Source organism: Mus caroli, unplaced genomic scaffold, assembly GCF_978045245.1.
Source record: "Mus caroli unplaced genomic scaffold, Mus_caroli_1 scaffold_4, whole genome shotgun sequence".
NCBI classification, from domain to species: Eukaryota; Metazoa; Chordata; class Mammalia; order Rodentia; family Muridae; genus Mus; species Mus caroli.
In genome coordinates this window covers 18,402,717-18,430,425 of record NW_028227259.1, presented here as the reverse complement: position 1 = coordinate 18,430,425, position 27,709 = coordinate 18,402,717, and the positions used below count along the sequence as shown (strand labels likewise).

At 38.9% G+C, this 27,709-nt stretch overlaps 1 protein-coding gene across 1 annotated transcript; it reads right to left on the bottom strand.

Annotated features, from left to right (window-relative positions):
* Window positions 1–23,960: 23,960 nt before the first annotated feature.
* On the bottom strand, window positions 23,961–27,439 carry LOC147004965 (uncharacterized). The gene is made up of 4 exons (XM_085836117.1): window positions 27,307–27,439; window positions 26,131–26,290; window positions 24,743–24,892; window positions 23,961–24,123 (listed from the first exon to the last, which is right to left on the bottom strand). The coding sequence occupies exons 1-4, from the start codon at window positions 27,437–27,439 to the stop codon at window positions 23,961–23,963; spliced, it is 606 nt and encodes a 201-aa protein (XP_085692243.1).
* Window positions 27,440–27,709: the final 270 nt, after the last annotated feature.

The window sequence follows — 27,709 nt, the reverse complement described above, 5'->3', positions numbered from 1 at the left end:
AGTGACTTAAAATTCTACCAGAGAACTCCTGCCAGTGACCAGCCCAGCATCACAAGATTTTCCCAAGGAAGGCAGCAAAGGGGTATGAAGTCAATGCTCTCAGAGGCAAAACTTGTTTATACAAGAGTAAAAGTTGCTTATTTTTTTAGTAACATGTACCTTTCATTAATTCATTGCTATCCTAAGGCAAGAGGCTAATGGCTTCTGGTAATTAATACCTCCAGTTCACCAGCAGGGCATTAAGGAGAAAAAAGGCTTAAATTCTAGGACATTTTTTCTCTCTAGCTAAAGGACTTCTTGGTAGCCAGGTGAGAGGATTGGAACTCTTTATCTCTGTGACCCAGACAAAAAAGAAGAGAAGAGAAAGAAATAATGAAAGAAGAAGATTCATGTACTCAGAAAACACTCATTCATTCTGCATGAAGTTGTAGAAAGCTACAGACACACACAGAGATATATCCATACCAAATTAAGCTGAGGGGGCTGGAGAGATGGCTCAGTGGTTAAGAGTACTGACTGCTCTTCCAAAGGTCCTGAGTTCAAATCCCAGCAACCACATGGTGGCTCACAGTTATCTTTAATGAGATCTGATACCTTCTTCTGGTGCATCTGAATATATCTGGTGTACTTAGATATATTAATAAATAAAAAAATTAAGCTGAGAAGGGCTAAATCCTCTCTTTATCGACTTTCTTAATATATATACTTTCTCAGGAAAATTAGTTACATGTTTTCTTAAGCATTTTTATATTTCATAAGATCATAGCAAGTTAAAGAAAACAGTTTACATCATAAAATGACAAAGAGTTATAGCAGAAATGTTTACATTCCTTTCTATTAAGACAAGTATCTAACTAAGTATTCATTATCTGTTATTAGCCACCCATAAGTTCATTATAAGTTTAAAGCAATAATTTTTATGACATAAGTAAGCATGGTTTTATTAAGAGAAAGATCATATGCCTTGTTTTTCATTGGATTTAGGTTTCCAATAAATAAGCCAGTCTGTACTTGCACCTATAATAAATTATTCATTCCCACTTTACAAACTTTACTTACCAGATAGTGAGCTTGTTCCTAGCCAAGAAAATGTTTTCTCTGTTCATAAATTTGTTCTAATCCTGCTTTCATGTCCTACTGCAATTTAGCCCATAACACATGAAGGTTTACAGAACTCTGTTTACAGCTATTAGAGGCCATGAAATTACTTGTATAAATTTTGGAATTTTACAAAATAATTATGAGGAATTATGATATCAGCAAGTCACCTATATAGCATTACTATATAAAAGTACATCTTAGGTTTGTTTTGCAGAAGATATGCCCAGTAGAGTGGGCTAATGTCCAGGAACTATTAGACTATGGAATAGTGGCAGAAAAAAGACAAATCAGTAGAATAAGGCAATCCTGAGATAAAGTATGTTGGAACTTTACCTCAGAGCTCACGCATTGCAGTTCATGCAAAATGATGGGCCATTTCCAGAAAAGTCATATGTGTGCCTTTAGTCCTTCCTAATGGCTTCTGACAAACTCCTTCAGATGATAAACACCTTCAGAAAACTGGCTGGATATGAATATTAAATCAAAGAAATTAGTAGACCTCTTTTATACAAATGATATACAAGCTGAGAAAGAAATTAGGAAACAACATCCTTTACAGTGGCCATGAATAATATAAAACATCTTGGTGAAACTCTGACCAAGTAAGTGAATAATCTGCATGACAAGAACTTCAAGATGCTGAAGAAAGAAACTGAGGAAGATATCAGAAGATGAACATAGTAAAAATAGCCATTTTACCAAAAGCAATTTACTAAGTCAATGCAATTACTATCAAAAATCCAACAATTTTTAAAAAAGATTTATTTATTTATTACATGTAAGTACACTGTAGTTGTTTTCAGACACACCAGAAGAGGGCATCAGATCTCATTACAGATGGTTGTGAGCCACCATGTGGTTGCTGGGATTTGAACTCAGGACCTCTGGAAGAACAGTCAATGCTCTTAACCACTGAGCCATCTCACCAGCCCCCCAACAAAATTTTTAACAGACATAAAAAGAACAATTCTTGACTTCATGTGAAAGAACAAAAACCAGAGTATAGCTAAAAAATAACTTTCAACAATAAGGGAACTGAAGGTAGCACCATACCTGTCCTCAAGGAAAGAGGAACAGTATTGGTACAGTAACAGACAGGTTGATAAATGGGATTGAATCTAAGACCTTGAAATGAACCTCCACATCTATAGATGATTGATTTTTGACAAAGAAGCCAAAAATATACAATGGATAAAGGAAAACATCTTTAACAATTGGTGCTAGTCTAACTGGATGTCTGCATGTAGCAGAATGCAAATAGAAACATATCTATTACCCTGCATAAAATTCAAGTCCTAGAGAATCAAAGGTTTCAACATAAAACAGATGCACTAATTCTAATAGAAAATAAAGTGGGGAATAGCTTTGAACTCATTGGTACAGGAGATAACTTCCTGAACTGAACACTAATGTCTCAGTCTCTAAGATCAACAACTGATAAATGGGACTTCATGAAACTGCAAAGCTTCTGTAAAGCAAAGGACACTGTCAGTAGGACAAAATGGCAGCCTACAGCTTGTGAAAGGATCTTCACCAACCCTACAGCTGACAGAAGGATATTATCTAAGATTTATAAAGAACTCAAGAAGTTAAATGCCATCAAGCCACATACCCAATTAAAACATGGGGTACAGAGCTAAAGAGAGAATTTTCACCAGAGGAATCTCAAATAGGAGAGAAGCACTTAAAGAACCTGAAGATGCTGCCTCCTGTTGCCAGGCAGGAACCCCAGTGAAGCAATAAGGACACGATCTCACCCACAAAACTGTCAACCAAAAAGTATCACATCTACAAGAAGTATCACATCTACAAGAAATTTACGAAGTGGGATGTAGTAGATACTAAGGAGATGTTAATTTGCCCAATTTGAAACTCATCCCATGGAAAAGCCCCAATTCCTGACACTATCAATATTATTAAGCTTGCAGACAGGAGCCTAGCATGGTTGTTCTCTCACAGGTTCTACCTAGTTGATTACTCAGAGGGATACAGAGACCCAGAGCCAGACATTGAATGGAGCCTGAGGACTTGTCTGGAAGAGTTGGAGGAAGGATTGAGGACCCTGAAGAGGATAGGAACTCCATAGAAAGACCAATAGAGTCAACTATCTTGGACTTTTCCAGTATTCAGAGACTCAACCAACAGCCAAAGGCCATACACACACATATCTAGGGTCTCTGTACATAGGTAGCAGAAGTGCAGCCTGGTCTTCATGTGGGTCCTCCAACAAGTGGAGCAGGGGCAATCCCAAAAGCTGTTGTCTGTTTGTGAAATATATTTTTGTATCTGGGCTACCTTGTCTGCCTCAGTGGGAGAGGACATGCAGAGACATGATGTACCAGAGTGAGGGAATACCCAGGGAGCCATCCACTCTCTTAGAGGAGAAGGGAATGGGGGATAGGAAAGGACTGTGGGGGCAAGACCAGAAGAAAGGGGAAGTGATCTGGATGTAAAGTTAATAAATAGATAGATAGATAGATAGATAGATAGATAGATAGATAGATAGATAGATAGATAGATAGATAGATAAATTGGCGAAAAACCAAAACAAACAAAAAACATATTCTTTATTTCAAACTTGCAAAATCTCTCTAATACCTAATACTTTTGAAACAATGAGTTCATTCATTCTATTATTTGCCAATCATCTGCCAAGTAAACACAGATTAAAAAGGGTTAAGTCTTGTCTATTTCCACCAAATGCTAATATGTTTACTATGTAGGGGTGCCTAGGTAACATATGTTTCAAAGATTAAGGCACTTAACATAAACAGTAAAATTTTAGATGTGCATGGTCACAAACATGTGTTTGTTTTCAATTTCAAGTTCACAGTTTATTAGATTTAAGAGGAGATATTTTTGCAGCTTTTGCCTTAAAATTATATTACACACATATGCACAAAAGCATATACACTTGCACATATGTATACACTTGTGCACACAATAGAGAGAGACAGACAACAGTAGTGAGATTACTAAGTTAAGAGAAAGAAGTCAGTTATTGTAAAATAAGGTGTCTATGTTTACTTTTAGAATGATAAAAGAGCAGAAGCAGAGATATGTTAGGCTTGAAACGTCAACAAAAGCTTTTGAATTCATAGACTTACCTGTAAGCAAGTTCTATTATGGGCTGACAGCAACGGTTTCACAAAAATACAAAAAATGTGATGTATTATTAATACTAACATTATTTTCCAAGCCGGAAACATATTGTATATATGTTAATTACCCAGCTGTTTGCTGAACATCAGATTTATCATATTCAGATAGTATAATGCATTGCTTTTGTGGCATAGAATTCATAGAAAATGGTAGCCAACTTAAAATAAAACACTATGCTTATTTGAATATGCATATGCTTTTCAAAAGAAATGCTACAGTGAGATATAGAAAATATGAAAACAGAATTTACTGCATAATGATTTAAGAGAAGGTGAAATAATGTTTATTTCCTTAGTGCAATTTATTTGAAATAAAAATAATTTCTGCTAAAGTATATTCATTGTTTTAAAAAATAGATTGGGCAGACATAGGTTTTGAATAAATGTTTAAAAGTAATTTATTGCTAGCCAGAGGAAAAAAATGTGGTTGCTTTTAGATATGAAAAGCAAATACCACAATTTGTTCTTTCCAAGATCTGTCTGTGTGTTGTTAGAAAACGTGATTTTGTTTCATAGTTGGGCATCGAATCCTCTTTCCTCAGATATAGGCAGCATCTTATAGTTTGTATCTATAACTCCTAAACAGTTATTTTGTACTCTAACTAATGTGCCTATCTGCAGAAAAGATAGTCACTGAGTTCAGTATTCTTCAGTTGTATTTTACTGAGAATTTCAAAACCTTTGTTTCTTAGTATTCTATGTTACACAGAGAGGCATGGTGCTGCATTTACATGTTGTTGACTTATATGGCATTATATGTAATTAATTGGAGTCCATCTCACTTTTTAGATGAACAGCATAAATTTATTTTAGTATCTAGTATAATTCACCCTGTCAGGTTATTTCTCATGGTGATGTAAACCAAGGAAATGCTTAAATGACTATTTCATAAGACTGCTTGAGGGGGGGGGGTTGCTTGAACTGGAGCACATTTTATAGATTTCTGTCTGACTTTTACTTGAGGATGGTTAAGTGGTGAATCCTGTGACTGTTACAGAAGATAAATCAGGTATCTCCTCTGTCTTGGCCTCAAATCGCAAGGTGCAGTCTTGGGAAACTCATAGTACATCTGATCTAAGGGATGTATTCAGAACAGATTCAATGAGCCAATCTGTTACCGCTCAGGGCTTTAGATAGTATATGGTCATATATTTGGTACTGAAGGCCAGAAACAGTGTTTTAGAATGGATAATGTTAAACAAAAATATTTAAGGCCATTGTACAGATTATTCTAATAGGAGAAGATTAAAATGTCTCTTTCTGACATAGCAGCATAGTTCAATTTTTGTGGAAATTCTTACCTGGGTATTTCCTTTGAGTAAATAGTTGTATTTAAATTTGATTCCAATTTCAGTGCATTTCTAAATCAAGTATTGGCTATACATTTTTTTTCTGAAGTAAAATTATTGCCAAAGAACATGAAGTTTTATACTACATCATCTGAAACAATCAAACAAAACATATTTAACAAATAGTTTCTAAGATAACTTCATACTCATTTTATTCTCTTAAATTTTTTTCCTGTTGGACATTAGTAAAACAAAACACCTTTTTCAAGCATGTGAAAAAATATTTGAGATAATAAAGTCTGCCCAAGGCCGTGTTAGTATCCCATTTACAGGCCTATAGTTCCTCTTTCTAGTGGTCCATTAGAAGAACGGACATAGTGGGAGGATTTGAACTTCGTACAATGTTCTTTTTAATTCCTTCACTTCTGACCATGAGGTGAGCAGTTTTACTCTGTCAATATTTCTATCCACATCTCACTGATATATAAAAAGTCATTAGGCTCATTCATCCATCATGGATTTTAGCATCAAAAATCGTGAATCAGAGCATTCCTACCCTTTAATAAACTGACTCTTCTTGTGTATTTGATAAAGCAATGTGGAGGAGACTAACTCAAGCCCCTTCTATAATCTCTGCTTGACTGTTTAGATATCTGAGATCAGCATTCAAGTCTGAAAGTTAGGCTGGGCTTTGATAATGTGTGATAACTTTTCCTTATAAGCAAATATGATTCTTCATCTTTGTTGTCAACTTGACTTGAATTAGAATCAGCTATGAGATAAACTTTGTGTTCTTCAGTGAAGATGAATATTGTGAAAGTGTGATGAGGAATTAAGGAAATTGAAAGAATTGCTACTGTGCAGCCGTTTCCTATGAACTGAAACATCCCTTGCTGGAGACAGAAAGGGGGTCACATAAAGCTGGGAGACCTCATCTTGCCAGTCTCAGGAACCTCAGGAAACTTACCAGGCTCACAGAACCCTGATTCGTACTGGATCCAATGTATATATATACAACACAGACATAACAGCAGAATCCATTGCCTGGGAGCAGAAGCTTCCTGACTGTCATAGCTGCCCTCTAAGTTGGGCAGGAGCCTGGTGAATTCACTGTCTTAAGATTACTTACACGATTTTGCTGAAAGGACCCTGATATAGCTGTCTCTTGTGAGACTAGGCCGGGGCCTAGCAAACACAGAAGTGGATGCTCACAGTCAGTTTTAGATGGATCACAGGGCCCCCAAATGGAGGAGCTAGATAAAAGATCCAAGGAGCTATAGAGATCTGCAACCCTGTAGGTACAACAACATTATGAACTAACCAGTACCCCGGAGTTCTTGACTCTAGCTGCATATGTATCAAAAGATGGCCTAGTAGGCCATCACTGGAAAGAGAGGCCCATTGGACATGCAAACTTTATATGCCACAGTACAGGGGAACGCCAGGGCCAAAAAGTGTGAATGGGTGGGTAGGGAAGTGGGGGGAAGGGTATGGGGGACTTTTGGGATAGCATTGGAAATGTAATTGAGGAAAATACGTAATAAAAAATTTAAAAAAAAAAGAAAACTTCATGCCTTTATAGAGAGATGTTAGGGGTGCCAAATTATTTGACATATAATTTTGCTTGGCCTTTAAAAGAATATGCATGGGCCTTATGGCACACACCATTAATCTCAGCACTTGGGGGTGGGGCAGATGCAAGTGAATATCTGTGAGTTCAAGGCCAGTCTGGCATATAGAGTGAGTCCTAGAGGACTACATAGTGAGATCTGGTCCCAAGGAGAGAAGAGAGAGAGAGAGAGAGAGAGAGAGAGAGAGAGAGAGAGAGAGAGAGAGAGAGAGAGAGAGAGAGAAGGAAGGAAGGAAGGAAGGAAGGAAGGAAGGAAGGAAGGAAGGAAGGAAGGACATGTAGAGTTTTGTTTAGGAAAACCTCACAGAGATCTTTTGTAATTATTTAAAGTTATAATAAAAAACAAACATCAACTTCAAAAAAAAAGATTACTTGCAAATGAATGAAACAGTCCTGTTTCAGTAACAAAACCACTTACAAATAACTACACACATCTCTCCCCCACCACCTCCTAAAAATACCACTACCACAACTTAGAGGGCAGCTATGACAGTCAGGAAGCTTCTGCTCCCAGGCAATGGATTCTGCTGTTATGTCTGTGTTGTATATATATACATTGGATCCAGTACGAATCAGGGTTCTGTGAGCCTGGTAAGTTTCCTGAGGTTCCTGAGACTGGCAAGATGAGGTCTCCCACCCCACGTACGGACTGAAAACTGGAAGGCAAAGATGATTCCAAGATCCTGGGTTGGACACCCAGCAGAAAAGCCAACATTTGGCCAAGCCAGCCATGCCCATGGTTGCCTGCTCCGTACTTGGTTTTGACCAGCTTGGGACTCAGATGACCAGCACACATTACCACTGAGGACTATGCAAATGTCTGTAATCTGTGCTGAAACCTGAAGCCATGTAAACCAGGATGCTGCTGAGGCCCACACTGATTTAAATGGCCTATAATACCACCTGGGGTCATGGTGATGTCCTGTACTCATACTGCCACTGAGGGTCACATCTGGGTCCAAGGCCTGACTGAACCTGGAAGTGGGGGGTGTCTCTGTTGATATCCATGGCCCTTGTTACCACCAAGAGCCATGTGACAACCAGAATCCAAGTTGATGTCTGTTTTTTGTGCTGCCACCAAGGTCCATTCTCATTGGGTAGATTCCAATGGCCTTGTCTGGGTCCATGATCATGGTGTTGTAACCAGAACTCATGTATATGCTCATTTTCCATGCTTCTAATGATTGTGAAGAGCAAGTAAACTATATTTGCTATGGTACTGATGATTGCACACAAAGATTTGAGAGATATGGAAGGTATCTCTGACAACCCCCACCCATTCCTCCTAAAAATACCACTACCACAACAACCAAAAAAAGAGCATAGATAATAAATGACAGAAGAGAACTCTTTAAACTTGTGACAGAGATGCCAAAGAGCAGCTCTCTACAGTTAATGGCTTCTGATGTGGGGGTGGGGGCCTGGGAGGGACACAGTTCTATTTAAGGAGCAGGCCACGGAGAGTTTGACCATGTAGGATTGAGTGTATCAATATCACAACGTGTACTTTTTTGGGGGTTTTGTTTTCTGATTTACTTTTCTTTCCTCTCATTTTGACTTCTTCTTTTGTAGGCAGGAGATCACATGAGAGGTGTGGACATGTAGGAACTGAGAAGGAATTGTGGAGGCAGAAGATCACAGGGGAGGCATGGACATGCAGGAACTGAGAGGGAATTGTGGAGGCAGAAGCTCACAGGGGAGGCATGGACATGCAGGAACTGAGAAGGAATTGTGATTGTGGTGCATAATGTGAAACTCCCGGAGAATCCATAAAAGAGGCATGTGGGGGAAAAAATGACTCCAAAGCACATAGAGGTAAACTTGTATAAATACTGAGCATGGATAATTTATCTTTTAAAGCCTACTAAAATCACACCATATTCTGACTTCTATTTGAATAACTTGTCATATAAATTAGAAACAAGAGAGTTCAGAGTCTTAATCCTTAGACTGATTCAGTGAAAACTGAATGAGTATTTGAAAATAAAATATACAACTGGATGGGGGGGTCTTACAGCTAATGAATAATCTGATATCCATCACAATAGTATAATAGTATAATTATCTTCTTTATAATTATACATAATTAATGTTTCATATATTAACACTAGGCATGAGAAAATATATTAATGATATATTTTAGCATTCTTTTATAACTTTTTTTTTTCAAGACAGGGTTTCTCTATATAGCCTTGACTGTCCTGTAACTCACTTTGTAGACCAGGCTTACCTCAAACTCAGAAATCTGCCTGCCTCTGCCTCCCAAGTGCTGGGATTGAAGTCATGTACCACTATTGCCTGGATATAACATTTTAAGAACAATTGAACCTTGGAAATCATTCTATCAAACCAAATCTTCAATAACCTATAAATTTGCAAAGCAAATGATATTATTCTATTTAATGATATTATTCTATTATATATATATATATATACATGCAATCATTTGAATGTCTATTTATTATATTTGAGGTATTTAGAACATAGAGATATTGAAATAAAAAAAGAAGCTACAATGTTGAAATTCTCATGTAACAAAATAATTTTTTAAAATTCCTACCTGTTTAAGCATCATCCATAAACATTTCACAATTTATTTTTACTTAGTATTGGTGTGCCTACAAATGTGTATATGAATGTGCTTTTCAAATATAAAAAGCAATTTTGCCTATAATATAGAGTTACAACTTAGCTACTTCTCAACCACTTCTTTATAATCTGTTTCATAAAGGATATTTTTAACAGATGATACAGAATCTTTCCAATTACAGCTCAAAGTCACAGGAAAATATTGATTAATTTGAGAAATAAAAGATAAAACCAACACATCTCACTACAAGCTAGGTTAAGCAATACTTTTGAAGGTAAGAATTGCATTTGTTTAGACTTTAAAACCCAAGTTTTGATAAAGAATCCAGCAATACATCTGAATGGCAGAAGGGATAAAAGGGACAGGGTTTTATTAATGCTCATCACTCCTTAGGTTCTTGCAGTTCAATGACAGTTTCAAAAGGATGTGCTGATAATGGATTTGCCTGGAGTTGACACAGTGTGCCATGCTTCCAGTAAGCCTCTTGTGGAAGAAAGAAAGACAGACACTCCTGCACAGGGGAAAAATTCCTGAATAGAACAGTAATGGCTTGTGCTGTAAGATCGAGAATTGACAAGTGGGACCTCATGAAACTACAAAGCTTCTGCAAGGCTAAAGACACCATCAATAAGACAAAAAAACCACCAACAGATTGGGAAAGGATCTTAACCTATACAAAATCAGATAAGGGACTAATATCCAATATATATAAAGAACTCAAGAAGGTGGACTCCAGAAAGTCAAATAACCCCATTAAAAAATGGGGCTCAGAACTGAACAAAGAATTCTCACCTGAGGAATACCGAATGGCAGAGAAGCACCTGAAAAAATGTTCAACATCCTTAATCATCAGGGAAATGCAAATCAAAACAACCCTGAGATTCCACCTCACACCAGTCAGAATGGCTAAGATCAAAAATTCAGGTGACAGCAGATGCGGGAGAGGATGTGGAGAAAGAGGAACACTCCTCCATTGTTGGTGGGATTGCAAGCTTGTACAACCACTCTGGAAATCAGTCTGGCGGTTCCTCAGAAAATTGGACATAGTACTACCGGAGGATCCAGCAATACCTCTCCTGGGCATATATCCAGAAGATGTCCCAACCGGTAAAAAGGACACATGCTCCACTATGTTCATAGCAGCCCTATTTATAATAGCCAGAAGCTGGAAAGAACCCAGATGTCCCTCAACAGAGGAATGGATACAGAAATTATGGTACATTTACACAATGGAATGCTACTCAGCTATTAAAAAGAATGAATTTATGAAATTCCTAGCCAAATGGATGGACCTGGAGGGCATCATCTTGAGTGAAGTAACACAATCACAAAAGAATTCACACAGTATGTATTCACTGATAAGTGGATATTAGCCCAAAACTTAGGATACCCAAGATATAAGATACAATTTGCTAAACGCATGAAACTCAAGAAGAATGAAGACCAAAGTGTGGAAACTGTGCCCCTTCTTAGAATTGGGAACAAAACACCCAGGGAAGGAGTTACAGAGACAAAGTTCGTAGCTGTGATGAAAGGATGGACCATTTAGAGACTGCCGTATCCAGGGATCCATCCCATCGTCAGCTTCTAAACACTGACACCATTGCATACACTAGCAAGATTTTGCTGAAAGGACCCAAATATAGCTGTCTCTTGTGAGACGATGCCGGGGCCTAGCAAACACAGGAGTGGATGTTCACAGTCAGCTATTGGATGTATCACAGGGCTCCCAATGGAGAAGCTAGAGAAAGTACCCAAGGAGCTAAAGGGATCTGCAACCCTATTGTTGGAACAACATGATGTACTAACCAGAACCCCGGAGCTCTTGTCTCTAGCTGCATATGTATAGAAAGATGACCTAGTCGGCCATCAATTGAAAGAGAGGCCCATTGGACTTGCAAACTTTATATGCCCCAATATAGGGGAATGCCAGGGCCAAAAGAATGGGAATGGGTGGGTAGGGAAGTGGGGGGCGCTATGGGGGACTTTTGGGATAGCATTGGAAATGTAATTGAGGAAAATATGTAATAAAAATATTAAAAAAAAAGACCCAAGTTTTGATAAAGAATCCAGCAATACATCTGAATGGCAGAAGGGATAAAAGGGACAGGGTTTTATTAATGCTCATCACTCCTTAGGTCCTTGCAGTTCAATGACAGTTTCAAAAGGATGTGCTGATAATGGATTTGCCTGGAGTTGACACAGTGTGCCATGCTTCCAGTAAGCCTCTTGTGGAAGAAAGAAAGACAGACACTCCTTACGCCTGAATAGATGACTGACAGCTCTGAACCCAAATGGTAGTCTTTCCCTTAGGCTTTTGCTTGATATATATTAAAATGTACTAGTTAAATACAAAAGCTGCAGTGAAAATTATTTTCCTGTTTCCAGAACCATTGAAAGCATGTGCCAGACGTCTTAATATTTGGGAAAATAGCATTGTTTGCATTTCATTTATTAAAAAAAACTTTTATATTTTGCAGGTATAAATGTCTCTGTATTTTTCTTAACTACATCACGGAAAATGCCAGTGCAGTAGTAATGATAACCTCACTCACCAAATACTCAAGAAGCATTTCTTTTGTTTTGTTTTGTTTTGTTTTGTTTTGTTTTGTTTTGTTTTGTTTTTTGTTTTTTCAAGACAGGGTTTCTCTTTGTAACCGGGGCTGACCTGGAACTCACTCTGTAGACCAGGCTGGCCTCGAACTCAGAAATTCACCTGCCTCTGCCTCCTGAGTTGTGGGATTAAAGGTATGCAGCACCATGCCTGGTCCCTCAATAAGCATTTTAACCAAATTATACATCAAAATATATAAAGACAGAAATCACCATCTGAATATAAAATCAGTATCTATAGTATCATGATATTAGTATCATGGCCTAATAGAAAAAACCCAAGACAGTAAATTAAGGCTGATTCAAATTTTATACATTTGTTATAGTAGCTAATTCTACATATCATCTGTGCATGGTTAACCTGTGTGTAAGAAAAATTATCTTCTAAAATATAGCAAGTATACAGTTTTATTTCCTTTGCATTTGTACTACTGATGAAATACTTTTATTTTTAATATAGTTACACACATACAATTTGTGAATTAATTGGCATTTCTATTCTGTGATGAAACACTATGACCAAAAAGCAAGTTGGGAAGGGAAGGGTTTGCACTTGGCTTACACTTCCACATTATAGTCTGTCATTAAAGAAAGTCAGGGCAGGAACTCAAACTAGACAGGTATCTTGAGGCAGGAGTTGGTAGAGAGGATGCTTTTACTAGGTTGCTCATTGTGGTTTGCTCAGTATGCTTTTTTTATTGAACCCAGCATCACCAGCCCAGAGAAAGTCCCACCCACAATGGTTTGAGCCCCCCCCCTTACCACTAATCAATAAAATGGCTTACAGTTGGCATCTATGCAAGAATTTTCTCAATTGAGAATCCCTCTTGTCAGATAACTTTAGCTAGTGTCAAGTTGGCATAAGACTAGGCAGGACAATCTGGAAGATATTAAGATACTACATCTTCTATAGGAAGATTTGGGGATCACTAAACTGGAGTATATATAGTTATTTTTTCTTTATAGTCATTGTAATAGCCATGACATACATTCTGAATCTTTATCTTTCATTGAAATTTTCATGAACATGAGTCAAGAATTGTAAAATAATGCTAAAGGTGGGAATACATAATTTTTTACAGAGAATTTTCAAGGTATCCCGAAACTATACATACCATTGGGATTATTAGAGTACCTAAAAATTAGTCTTTAAATATTACAATAAATAATAAAGTTTAGGAAACAACTAAATGTGTTAGAAGTAAAATTAATTAAAATTTATGTCAGTCTTCTCAGAACCACAGTTACTAACTGAAGAGAAAGCTAAGCCAATGTATGTATACATTCAGAGCTTTCAGGAAGTTTTACCTTTAAGGGGAGAACAATGATCCTTCCTTTATCTTATTTCCTACATATGTTTGTGAACATTACAATATAATATGTGTACATACCTATGTCTTAGATCCTTATTCTATTACTGTGAAGAGACACCACAACTGAGACCACTCATAAAAGAAAGCATTTAATGGGCATGGATGGGGTTGTGGGGGGAGCTTGCTTATAGCTTTCAAGGATTGTTCCATGATCGTCATGGCAGGAAGCAGATAGGCCTGGTGCTAGAACAACAAGAGCTTAAGGTCCTGATCCACACTAACAAGAGAAAAAGTAAGTTACATTTTAATGTATTCATTCTTATACACAGTGCATATATATATGTATATATATATATATATATATATATATACATGTGTGTGTGTGTGTCTGTGTGTGTATAACAACCAGTTTCCCTTTACCTAATAGATCTACAACACCAACTCACTACAATTCTTGTCTCTCTACTGATACCAACTGCTAGCAAGAAGTAGTCACTACCCTGAATTTTGTAATTTATTCATTTATAAAGTCAACTTGTGCCACTCACTCTGGTAGAATCAGCTTAAGTCGAGAGGCTTGAAAGTCACTCATGAGGCAAAGAGCTTCAAGGAAGCTCTCCTCCTGGAGTCTGGTGTTCCCTCTAACCCATACATTAATTTTCCACTCCCGAGTTAGTCTAGTGTATGGATCCACGTGCTCTCTTTCAGTATTTTCCTATTTATGTGCCTTTTAAGATTGAGTTCTGACATGGCTAAAGCCTTCTGCCAGTGTTCCAACAGTTCTAGAACGTCCTTGAGCTAGACAGTGACATTCAGAATAGCCTTCGGTATGGTATTACACTATCAATAAAAGCCAAGTTGCTCCCATATGCAGGAATTTACAATGGTTTAGGAAGTAGATCGGGCTGTGGTTTTAGAGTATTGAATTATTCATGAGATGGTTAGCTAGAAGGGAACTCCCTAGTTAGAACCATGACTTGGGTGTGAAAGCCCTTGCCCTAGGAGTGAAAAGTTCTCACACCTGGCTTCTAAGGCTATAGCTGACCTTAGATAGGGCTGACTTTGTCTCAGTTATTTTATTGCCCAGTTCCTGCCAGTCTTTGCGTTTTCATTCCTCTGTTCTGTGTAAGAGTCATTAAGCATCCGGTTACCTCATTTTGTATCTTGCGGGTATGTCACCCAACTTCCTTATTGTCTTCTGTATAAAAAGTCTGATGCTTGAGTTGTAAAAATACATTCAGATTCCACACAACCTCTCCTGTGTCTGTCTGTCTGTCAATTCATCCTATGCTTTGTCCACCCGCGACTAGAGACCCTTTCCAAGCAGACAAAGGGGCCCAGAGGGTCTGCAGGCAAACTTGTTTTGGTAGCTTTGAAACTTTTTCTATAAAAGAATATTAAATCACATGTTCCTTCACACCTGGATTCTATTTCTCAATATTATTGTTTTAATGAGATTTATTGCTGTTTTTAACTATAATTATATTATATTCATTGTTCTTTGTATTGTATTTTTTGCTTCATGTGATCTACATAATTCAGTTATAAAGTGTTTATCTATATGTTATTAGATATTTGTAATTTTTAAAGATGTTGTTATTATTATGACCAACACATCAGAGTTTAAGTTAAAGTACATAATACTATCTGAGGAAACAGCTATACCACTCCTGGGCATATTCCCAAAAGATTCTCCAACATATAACAAGGACACATGTTCTAATATGTTCATAGACTTGGGAGGGAGAGAGGAGGGGAATGGGAAAAGGGGGGCAGGATCATGAATGGGAGAAGATGGGAGATATACAGAAGGTCAGGAAATTGAACAGAGGTATGTAGTATTGAGTGATGGGAAAATGGGGTGGTCACCAGTTCCAAATGCCAGGAAAGCAGGAGGATCCCAGGACAAAAAGGGGATGACATTAGCTGAAGTACCCAACAAAGAGGAAGGAGAACCTGTAGAGACCATATCCAGGGGTTAGGTAAGGCCCCTGTTTGAGGGATGGGGTTACACACCCATCTAAAAAATTTTAACCCAGAATTGATCCTGCCTAAAGGAAATACAGGGATAAAGAATGGAGCAGAAACTGAAGGACAGGGCACACAGAAAGTCCCCCACCTGGGAATTCATCCCATATGCAGCCACCAAAGCCAGACTCTATTGTTGATGCTAAGTAGTGCTTCCTGACAGGAGCCTGATATTACTGTCAGCTGAGAGTCACTGCTGGAGCTTGTCAAATACAGATGCTGATTCTTGCAGCAAACAATTGGAATGAGCATACAGATGCCAATGGGGGAGTTAGGGGAAGGATTGAAGGAGCTTAAAGGGTTTGCATCCCCATAGCTATATCAAGCAACCAGACACAAACCTGCCCTGAGCTCTCAAGGAATAAACCACCAACCAAACAGTACACCTGGAGATTGAAAACCTAGGAAAGAGAACAGGAGTCACAGATGTATCACTAACAGAATAAAAGAGATAGAAGCAAGAATCTCAGTGGCAGAAACAAACCAAGACATAGACACCACAGTCAAAAAAAATACAAAAAGCAGAAAGTCCCTATCTCAAAACATTCAAGAAATCCAGCACACAATGAAAACACCCAATGTGAGAATAATAGGTATAGAAGAGAGTGAAGGTTCCCAACTCAATGGGCCAGCAAACATCTTCAACAAAATTATAGAAGAAAACTTTCTTAACCTAAAGAAATGCCCGTAAACATACAAGAAATCTACAGAACACCAAACAGATGAGATCAAAAAAAGAAATTCCTCTCATAATAATAATTAAAACACCAAATGCACAGAACAAAGAAAGGATATTGAAAGCAGTAGGGAAAAAGGTCAAGTAGCATATAAAGGCAGACCTATCAGAATTATACCAGACTTCTCACCAGAGACTCTAAAGGACAGAAGATCCTGGGAAGATGTCATACAGAACCGAATAGATCAAAAATACAGCTCAAGCTACTATACCCAACAAAACTCGCAATTAACATTGATGGAGAAACCAAAGTTTTCCAAGACAAAAGCAAATTTAAATAATATCTTTCTACTATTCCAGACCTACAGAGGATAATAGAAGGAAAATTCCAACACAAGGAGGGAAACTACACCCAAGAAAAATCAAAAATTAATCTTTTTACAACAAACTCCAAAGAAGAGAAACACACAAATCTAATTCAAGCTTTAACAACAAAAATAACAGGAAGCAATGATCATTGATCCCTAATATTTCTCAACATTAAAGAACTCGATTCCCCAATAAAAATACATAGGCTAAGAGACTAGACATGAAACACGATCCAGCTTCTTGCTGCATACAGGAAATGTACCTCAGAGTCAAAGACAGACATTCCCTCAAAGTTAAAGAATGGGAAAAAAAATTCCAAGCAATGATTCCAAGAAATAAGCTGGAGAAGCCATCCTAACAAAATAGATTTTTTTTGCATCCAACAAAATAGATTTTCAACCAAAAGTTATCAAAAAAGATAGGGAAGGTCACTACATACTCATCAAAGGAAAATCCACCAGAATGAACTCTCAATTCTGAACATCTATGCTCCAAATGCAAGGGAACCCACATTTGTAAAAGAAATGCTACTACAACTCAAAACACACTTTGAACCTCACACAATAATCGTAGGAGATTTAAACACCCCACTCTCACCAATGGAAAGATCATAGAAACAGAAACTAAATAGAGACACAGTGAAACTAAAAGAAGTTATGAAACAACTGTATTTAAGAGAACATTTCACCCTAGAACAAAAGAGTATAACTTCGTCTCAGCATCTCATGGTACCTTCTCTAAAATTGACCAAATACTCAGACACACACACAAATCTTCAAAAGTTGTAAGAACATTGAATTAATCCTATGTATTCTATTAGACCACAACAGACTAAGGCTAGTCTTTAGTAACAACAAAAACAACAGAAAGGCCATACACACATGGAAGCTGAATTATTATCTACTAAATGATAACTTGGTCAGGGAAGAAATAAATAAATTAAAGAATTTTTTAGAATTCAATGAAAATGAAGGCACAACATACCCAAATTTATGGAACACAATGAAAGAAGTGCTATGAGAAAAACTTATAGCTCTGAGGGCCTCCAAAAAGACACTGGAGAGAGCATACATTTGCAGCTTAACAGCTCATCTGAAAGGTCTAGAACAAAAACAAGCAAGTACCCGCAACCGTAGTAGAAGGCAAGAAATCAACCTCAGTGCTGAAATCAACCAAGTAGAAACAAAAAGACCTATACAAAGAATCAACAAAACTAGGAGATGGTTTTTTGAGAATCAAGAAGTTAGACAAACCCATAGCCAGGTTAACCAGAGGGCACAGTATCCAAATTAACTAAACCAGGAATGAGGAAGGAGACACAACAACAGAAATCAAAGCAACTCAAAAAAAAAATAATCAGATCCTAATACAAAAGGCTATATTCAACCTGGATGAAATGGATGATTTTCTAGACAGAGACCAGGCACCACAGTAAAATCAGGATCAGATAAACCATCTAAACAGAACCATAACCTCAAAGGAAATGTATGCAGTCATTAAAATCTTGTATCCAAAAAGAGTCAGATGGTTTTAGTGCAGAATTTTTTCAAACTCCCAAAGAAGATCTAATACTAATATTCTTCAAACTATTCCACAAAATAGAAAAACAAGGAACACTACACAATTATTTCTGTGAAGCCACAGTTACACTGATACCTAAATCACAAAAAAATCCAACATAGGAAGAGAACCACAGACCAATTTCCTTTATGACTATCAATGCCAAAATACTCAATAAAACTCTCTCAAACTGAATCCAAGAACACAACAAAAATGATCATCTACCATGATCAACTAGTCTTCATCGCAGGGAAGCAGTGGTGGTTCAACATATGAAATCCATCAATGTAATCAAGATATAAACAAAGTCAAAAAGGAAAGAAAAAAATGATCATCTAATTAGATTAGGAAAAAAGCTTTAATAAAATACAACACCCATTCATGATAAAACTATGGAAGAGATCAGAAATTTCAGGTGCACATCCACGTATAATAAAAGCAATTTACAGCAAACCAGTAGCCAACATCAAACTATATGAGAAGAAATTCAAAGCAATCACATTAAAATCAGGGACTGGACAAGACTGCCCATTCTCTCCCTACCTATTCAGTATAGTACTCGAAGTTCTAGCCAGAGCAATTAGACAACATAAAGAGAACAAAGGGATGCAAATTTGGAAGGAGGAAGTCAAGTTATCACTATTTGCAGATTATATGATAGCATCATAAGTGACCCCAAAAATTCTAGCACAGAGTTCAAACAGTTGATAAACAACTTAGGCAAGTGACAGGATATCATAATAACTCAAGCAAATCAGTAGCCTTTCTCTACTCAAAGGATAAAAGGTATGAGAAAAAAATTAGGGAAACAACACTCTTCACAATAGTCACAAAAAATATAAAATACCTTGGTGTGACTCTGTCCAAGCAAATGAATGATCTGTATGACAAGTCTCTGAAGAAAGATATCAAAGAAGATCTCAGAAGATGGAAAGATCTCCCATGGTCATGGATTGGAAGGATAAATATAGTAAAAATTTCCATCTCACCAAAAGCAATCTACAGATTTAATGCAATCACCATCAAAATTCCAACCAAAATTTTTTATGTGTATGAGTATTTTGCCTGTATGCATGTATATGTACTATGCTCATGTGTCTAGTATCTGTGAAGGCCAGAAGAGGGCATTATATTGTCTGGGACTGGATTTATAGACAGTTATGAGCTACTACATGGGTGCTGGGAACTTAGCTGTGATCCTCAGCAAGACCAGCCAGCGCTCTTAACCACTGAACCATCTATGTAGCCAAAATTCTTAATAGACAATTGTGGGATATGGAAGAAGAGGGATACGGGAGGGAGAGAGGAAGGGAGGGAAGGAAGAAGGTATGGATGGAGGGAGGAGGAGGAGGAGGGGGAGGAGGAGGAAGAGGAGGAAATAAGGGTGGCAGTATCAGAATCTGGAGATGTGAAAGAGGTACAGAGGGTCAGGAAATAGAAGAAAAATAGGAAGCAGGGGGTATGCGGAACTGGGGATCACCACCTGAGGGTCCAAGATAGCAGAGAAATATGAGGCTTCCAGAACCCAATTGGAATGACTTTAGCCATAATGCACAGAAAAGGGGGAGATGGAACCTGTGGTGACCACCTCCAGTAGATAGGCACAGATGCTAGTCGAGAGATGGAGCCACTCACCCATCTCAATTTTCTTTTAACTCAGTAATATTCCTGTCCAAAGGAAGAACAGGGACAAAAAAATGGAACAGAGACTGAAGGGAGGGTCAACCGGGGAACTCTCCCACCTGGGGACACATCGTGTCTGCAGACACCAAACCCAACACTGTTGTGGTCAAGAGGCACTTACAGACAGGAACCAAGTGTGGCAGTTACTGGAGAGGTCTGCCCAGCAACTGACCAAAGCAGAGGTGAATGCTTGGAGCCAACCATCAGGCTGAACTTAGGGAACCTGATGGGGGAGCTGGCAGAAGACTGGAGGAGCAGAGGGGAATGGCAACTCCATTGGAAGAACAATACAGGCTGGCCTGACCACCTAGTTCACTCAGAGACTAGATCACCAACCAAGGGATCTTTATTTCCAGATATATATATGTAGGCTTTGCTGGACAGCAAGAGGAGGGGAGGCCCTTGGTCCTAGAGAGGTTTGATGCCCCAGAGTAGGGGGGATCCTGGAAAGGTGGAGCAGAAGACTGTGGGTGGGTGGGGAAGCACACTCATATAGGCAAAAGGGAGGTTGGGAGAGCAGATGTGGGATGGGGGGAGGGGTGGTGGATGGGTAACCAAAAGTGGGATATCATGGGATGGGGGTTTGATGGACAAGGTAACCACAAATTGGAATATCATTTGAGATATAAATGAATGGAATGATTAATAATAAAAGAAAACAATCAAAAAAAGAAAAATGACTGTGAAAAAGGTCCAAATAGATATTCTGCAAATAGAAAAATCACATAAGAGTTTAAAATATGCAAAGAAAAGGCACATTGAAAAAACAAGATGTAGCAGAAGAATGATGATCATGGGTCCAAGACAAGGTTCAAACAATAGAAAAGACTACTCCAGAAAATGACATCTAGTAAATATGATAGAAAATTAAAAAAAAACCTTCCAAAACTGTATTCTCTTGAGGATAAATCTAAGAATCCTCAGCATAAAAGAAAGACCTGAGATAAATTGGGAAGTTAGACAATTTGATCGATGAAATTATAACCAATTTTTTCTCAAATGAATTTTCAAGCACAAGAGGCATTCAGAAGTTCAACTAGACTGAACCAGAAAAGAATATCTCTACAAAGTATTATCATCATGATGTCAAAAACACAAAACTGGAAAACATTAAAAACTAGAAAATGGGGCTTTACAGATGGCTCACAGATTATGAACAATGTGCTTTTCCAAAGAACCCAGGTCTGACTCCCAATACCCATACAGCAGCACAAAACTTCAGTTTAATAGAAGCCAACCCTGTCTTCTGGCCTTAAAGTGTAGTAAGTACACAGATGGTAGAGAGACTTACATGCAGACAAAATGCTCATACATAAATAAAATTTATGAAAAAAACCTGTAAGAGATAAAGTCAGTTCACACACAAGACCAAGTATTAGATTTCCATCGAATCTCTTCTTTACAATCCTACAGCACAAGAAAGCATGAAATGATATATTTTAGTCCCTTAAAGAATACAATTGTTAACCAAGATTATTGTAAATAGTAAAGGTATGTGTTGAAATTAATAAAGGAAGAAAATAATTAGCACAGTAGTAAAAGAATAGTAAGGTGATTCATGACAACCAAGATATTACTAACATATGGGTAGATTTAGGGCCTGTCTGCAAATGCTTATAGGTACCAGCCTTTAGATCTTTGCCAATTCTTGGGTTCATGTAGAAACCCTTGGCATTGATATCCAAGACTAAGTCTTATGTGCTCATGTTCCCTCCCAGAGTGGGTAGAATCTGGATCTCCCCTCTGCTGCTTATGTTTTGGGGAGGGTATTAGAAGCAGTTTGCTACAGGGTTAATACAATTGCAACAACTCAGTTCTTGAGTATTCCCCTTCAGGTAAGGTTGTAGGACTCCACCTGGTACTGATCTTAGTTAAAGTGGGCCTGGTGCCTGGTTTCAAGTTAAGGAAGTGAGAAATTAACTCTCCCTCCTTTCCTCTACCATGCATCTTCACGCTTCAAACTATTCTCTGCTCAGATTTGGGAGACAGATGAGAAGAACAGCTCTTTTATCTCTGCTTTCAAGAAAAATACCATTTGTTGCTTCTGATTTTTTTGTTTATTTGTGTTTTGTGTGCAGACATACAGAAGGAAAAACAACCATTTACATAAATAACAATGTCTCTAAACAGCACAAAAACAAAACAAACGAACAAGAAACCAAAAAAAAAAAAAAAAAAAACACCACAGCAAATGTTCAAGAACATCATCTACCAAATGATATTTCAAAGCCTGACTTAGAAAGCCATTATCTCTTTGGTGTGGTTGTCACTGATGCTGTATTGCAAACAAGACTGTGGCACATGGCTCTGGCCTTCCTGATTTATTTCCAATTCCTTTGGGAATGTTTTTATTTCCTCAGCAGCATTAGAGCAATGACTGTATATTAATCAATATCTGGTCCACAGTGTCAGTCAAGAATGTGTGTTATAGAGTGTTATATTTTAGGTGTAGGAGAATACATAGCAGCATGGATACTGTATGGAACTGCTTGCATCATAAAGTGTGTTTCCAGGGGGTAAGTAATATTATCCACAAGAGATCATCTTCTTGTATACCCCTTGGTGACATTGACTTCACTCTGAAGCCCAGCTGCCTGACATTTACAGAGCTCCATCTCTGACTGTGGGTTCTAGATTTAGAGGAGGGGAGAGGAAACCCGAATAAGGAAGATGGTCTTAAGAGTCAAGAGTTGTAAATCAATTTTTATTAATAAGAAATAAAATGTTTAATAAACAGGCTTTAAAAGTACAATTACTAAAAAGATATAAAAATAAAATTCAAACATGAAAACCAAACAAGAATGTATAACTTCAGCAAAACCTAAAAAATGAATACAACACTAAAGAGCAAAACTTTAACCAAAACTAACAGAAAATGATTCTACATCATCACCCTTTCACTGCATATTAAGAAGTACAGACCTACAGCCTGTATCTCCACTTGGACTGCTGTTGGCCAGGCAGTCCCCTCAGATGTCTCTCAAGGGGTGTTGCCAGAACAGGAAAGGGAATAACACCCTGAATCAGCTGGCTCACTGGCTTTCTCCTATTCACACTGCATAAATGTACTGAATGTAATAATATTCATCCAAGGTAGATTGGGGATGTTGGGGATGGATTTCAGCAGGGGGCTCCTGAGGTGGAAACTCATTCTGCAGGAGGCTCTCTTCTTGGGATGTGGACATTTCAGCTCTCACTGGAGTCTCTGAGTCCTAGGAGAGGAAGGCAGTTCTTAAGACACAGGTTTGTTAGAGACCTAAATGTCAGCTGTCAGACTGCTGTCTCCCACCACCTCAACAGGACAGTTAATACTGATCTATTAACTGAAACCATTGCTGTTATATACATGCGGGGCAAAATGTCAAACAACACTCACAAACACTAAGACTGGCAAGCTGTCACTCAGAATTCTATGCTTGCAAACCAAGAATTGGGCAATAGGAAGAGACCTCATTGCATTGCAAGAAGAAAGGAGAAGCCCACCTGCCCCCCCCTCCCAGATTAATGACCATGAGAAGCATGCATTTGATATTTGCATTTCGATTTTAACCCTGGAAGGTTCTTCACACCCCAGGTTACAGGACCCTTGCATGACCTCTGTCCCAAGACCTAGTTGCTGCTCAAAACTCTGCATACCATCCCACTTATCATGAACACATACAGAAATGTGGCATGTTATTCATCTGTCACTGTTTCAAGATTTCATATTAAAGCAGTGCTGCAAGGTACACTTGCCAATGATTAAGTTTCTCACAAGAGGATAACTGCCCAGAATATGTGTGTATAAAAAGAGCAATGAACAACTACATTCCATGAGGTGGGTGGCTGGTTGGGAGTGTGGATTAGAAAAGTAGTAGGGGAAAGCAAAGATTAATCCAATGGGGCAAATGGTGTCAGACAGCATTAGCCTGACTGAGCTGCTTGTCCCTACCTGAAGTTGTTGGGTCTCATGGTTGCTGGTCTGCTCCTGTTTGTCCACTCAGGTTCAAGTCAACCAAATATTTCTCAATGAGAGCCCAATCAATCTGTACTTCCTTGCTCTCTTGCTCCAGTGTGACAGACATCTTAGTAATATTCTTCTTTTCCATCATGATCTGGCTCTGTATGTTCCTGGAAACACCCTCTGCATAGTAAGATCCTGTAGCCTCCTCCTTTCATTCTTATGTATAGGCCCAATAACCCCACCAGGATCCTGGTTCCCATGAAGACCTAATATAATCCATCTCAATAAATCTGTACAAACAGCAAACAGCCATTTCAGGGAAGAAGAAATCATTGCTGCAGCCTGAACACCAATGAGGGTCCATGTCTCTCCAAAAGAAAGAGGGATCTCCATCTATCATTGACTGCCCAATGCACTAGGGCAACATCAATTAGTAGGGTGCAAATAGCATCAGAGTAGATCAGCAGAATCAAAGGGAGGGCATTCTATCCTTGTGTTATGTCACACTCAGCTCTCTAAAACACTGCCTGAGAACCGGGCTCTCAGTACTGCATAATGACTATGCACAATCACTCTTCTACTGAGAGGCTTCTAAGGATGCCTGGACAATGCTGGGAGGGGTAAGAGTCTCTTATGAATTTATGAAAACTGAGTCTATTATCCCAAGGCACACTGATGCCTAAAAGCAGAAGGGATAGAAGCAGAACTGCAGATTCTCCAGTCCATAACCCAAGGAAGGCAGAAATTGCCATTCCACTGTTGATTGGCTTGCTAAAAGGTACTTACATAAAGTAGAATTTCCACTTAATGAGCTCCTGGATGTTCTGTTGGGCCTCAAATATCCCCTTCTCTAACTTGTGCTGAGAGGACAGGATCTGGTTCTTCTCTGATATCAGTTGTTCATAGAATGGATTTATCTTCTCCAAGGGCTTGGTCCTAGGAAGAAAGAACTCCATGAACATGGGCTTTTAGGAACACATTTCTCAGGCTGAGTGCTGGACTACCCCAGCCATGGAAAGCACATTGTGGATTCTATATACTGGGATGATCTTCAGCTTTGAAAATTTGTTATCCTGGTCCAGGACAGCAGAAGCTAAGCATCAAGATGGAGGGTTCCCTGGCTTCCTGTGTTCACTCAGTAGGGTTGGATGTTGCAGTCTAACCAGCTATGCTCTCAAGATCCTAGGCCACAGGTCTTTGCCCACCAGAAACCTGTGATTACATTTTTCCTGTTTTCACAACTGGGGTGGTAAATCCTTAATAACTTATACTGTAGAAACAGACCTTACACATAACCCTGGAGATGTGATCAGACATCACCACAGCTTTATAATGTGCTCAAGGGATACAAGTGTGTGGACAACTGAGACCACATAGGCAAAGAAGAGTGTTGAATAAAGTAGGAGCTCTGAGACTTCAGCACTAACATTATCTTGAAATTGTTATGGAGATAAATCCTCAAGTCAAAACACAGATCCCATAGGTTCCCAAGTTTGGAGGGAAAATTAAACATACAAAACTCATTAACATGTAGGTACATGTGCACACACACAGACTCACACACTTGAACACACACACACACACACACACACGGAGGAGAAAAGGAAACAGTCAGAGAATGAGAGACAGAAATAGAGAGCACAATGAGATGCAAAAGAAATGTATGCGACATTACTGTCTCTCAGTATAAGGCACGCAGACAAAGAGGAATAGGAATGAGCCTCAGGCCTTCTAGACAAGCACTGAGAAGTAAAATGTGGGACCAGGCCCCTCTAGATACTATGAGGAGCTTCTAAGCACTCAGTCACCTGCCAGGCAAGTATAAACACTTACCATAATCTCACATCACCTAGAACCTCACAAAGCCACATCCTGTCAAGTGCTTTCCAAATGCATGCTGGGAACTCACTCTCCACTGCCTCTATCCCTGAATTCTTCATTCAGAATACAAGTCCTTCTTTTCTACTGGAGGAAGCAGAAGAGTCCATTTCTCATCTCCCTCCTGACCAAGCTTCAGGTTCTGCCTCTCCACTATGAAGCATGCACGGACATGAGGTTGGGCATAGGGATGATCTGGTGGTACAGCTTCATAGAACCCACCTCCTTTAAAGGATAAGCTGAGGCTGACATTGATGCCCCCAGACTGACACCACAATGTTTGGAGCAATGCATACCTCTTGTAGTTGGATCTCTTTTTGAAAGCGTTCAGGTGATCACTCTGCTCATTTCTCTTCTGGATAAGGAGCTGCAGTTCTGTGGTCAGCCTCTCCTTTTCCTTTTTGAACTCATTCTTGCTTAGGTCAGGTGCAGTGGATGATGTGTGTCTTCCAGCCCCTTTAGGTAGAAGAATACAAAAATACTTTCATGTGAGAAATCAAAGAGTGTAGGCAGACCACCAAGAGAGAGACCATGCCTGGAAACTAGTGACACCAGAAAGCCTTTGGTCTGGGCTTGAGAGGCCTCCACAGTGGGTCTCAGTTCTACCAGTATTCTAGAGAGACCAGGAGATGTAAACAGCCAGGTGTTTCCTCTATCTCCCTAAACATGCTTATTATTACCAGAGAGATGGCTTACTCAGGATGATTATCAGCTGAACAGAGTGCAATTTGGGTTCAGAGCCATTATTCCTGTGGTTGCACAAGTCAGATGATAAAATCACAATTCACATGGACTTTAGTGCTTGGAGATGCTCAGATCTCCTACCCAGTTATGCTAGGCCCAGGACATGGGCTTCAAAAGTCATGCAGTGGGACAACATGGTCAAAATGCTATCAATTGCCCCTACTGAAACACCAAACACCCAAGAAGTAGCAATAGGATCCCTTCTCTGTCTGGGTGTATCCACTCTGACAGGTCTGTGGTTACAGTATAGAAATGCCTGCCACTCACAATTGGTAATAAAGAAAGGTAAAGTGGGAAGTGTCATGGACAGGATGTCAGAGTCATTCTGAGAACATGAGGTCATGGCCTGGAGCACAATTCTCTCCATCATACTACTCCCAAATAGCCACTGAAGTTAAAGAACTCTGAGAGTGAAATACAGACATGCCCTTCCCTAAAAGGGCATAGGTTAGACACTCTGTGACTTCTGATGGTCTCATTGCGTCTCCATGTAACACCCACAATCCTCAGTGAATGTAAATACTTCTTAGCATCACAGTTTTGGCCTTGCCAACCCCTGCTTAGGGGATGGAGAAAGTAGTGTTCTGAAATCCTTGATGTTCAAGAATTTTGATAATTATTGAATTTCTTTTGCTACCCAGAGACTCCAGTTCCTGTGCCCCATTACTAGAAAGGCCATCTCAGGCCACCCCTTCCAGGGAGCTCAACATCCACTTCCGAGGACTTACTCCACATTCTCCAAGTCCACCTCCTTCGTCCTTCATTACTCTCAGATGGAAGGCCAGCATCCTCCCTCCTCTCTCTGGCTGCTCTCCGATCCACACTGGATCTCCGAAAAAGATGGGAGAGTCGAGAAAACATGTTCACCAACTTAGTGGCTATACACTGAGTGAGAATCCTAAGTGAGATTGTTGCTACAACACTGGTGACATCACAGGAGATGCCAAGAACTCTCCAGGAGACAATAGATTTTTCCAAGAAGGGATTGCTGATGTCATGGGCTATAGCCTTTGCCTCCCTGCTGACAGGAAGCTCCCTGTACTGACAGGAAGCTGAGGTATATACCCTGACAATATAGCTAGAGCCATTTTGTTCTCTGTCCAGCCCCTATTTCAGATTCTGCTGTAATAT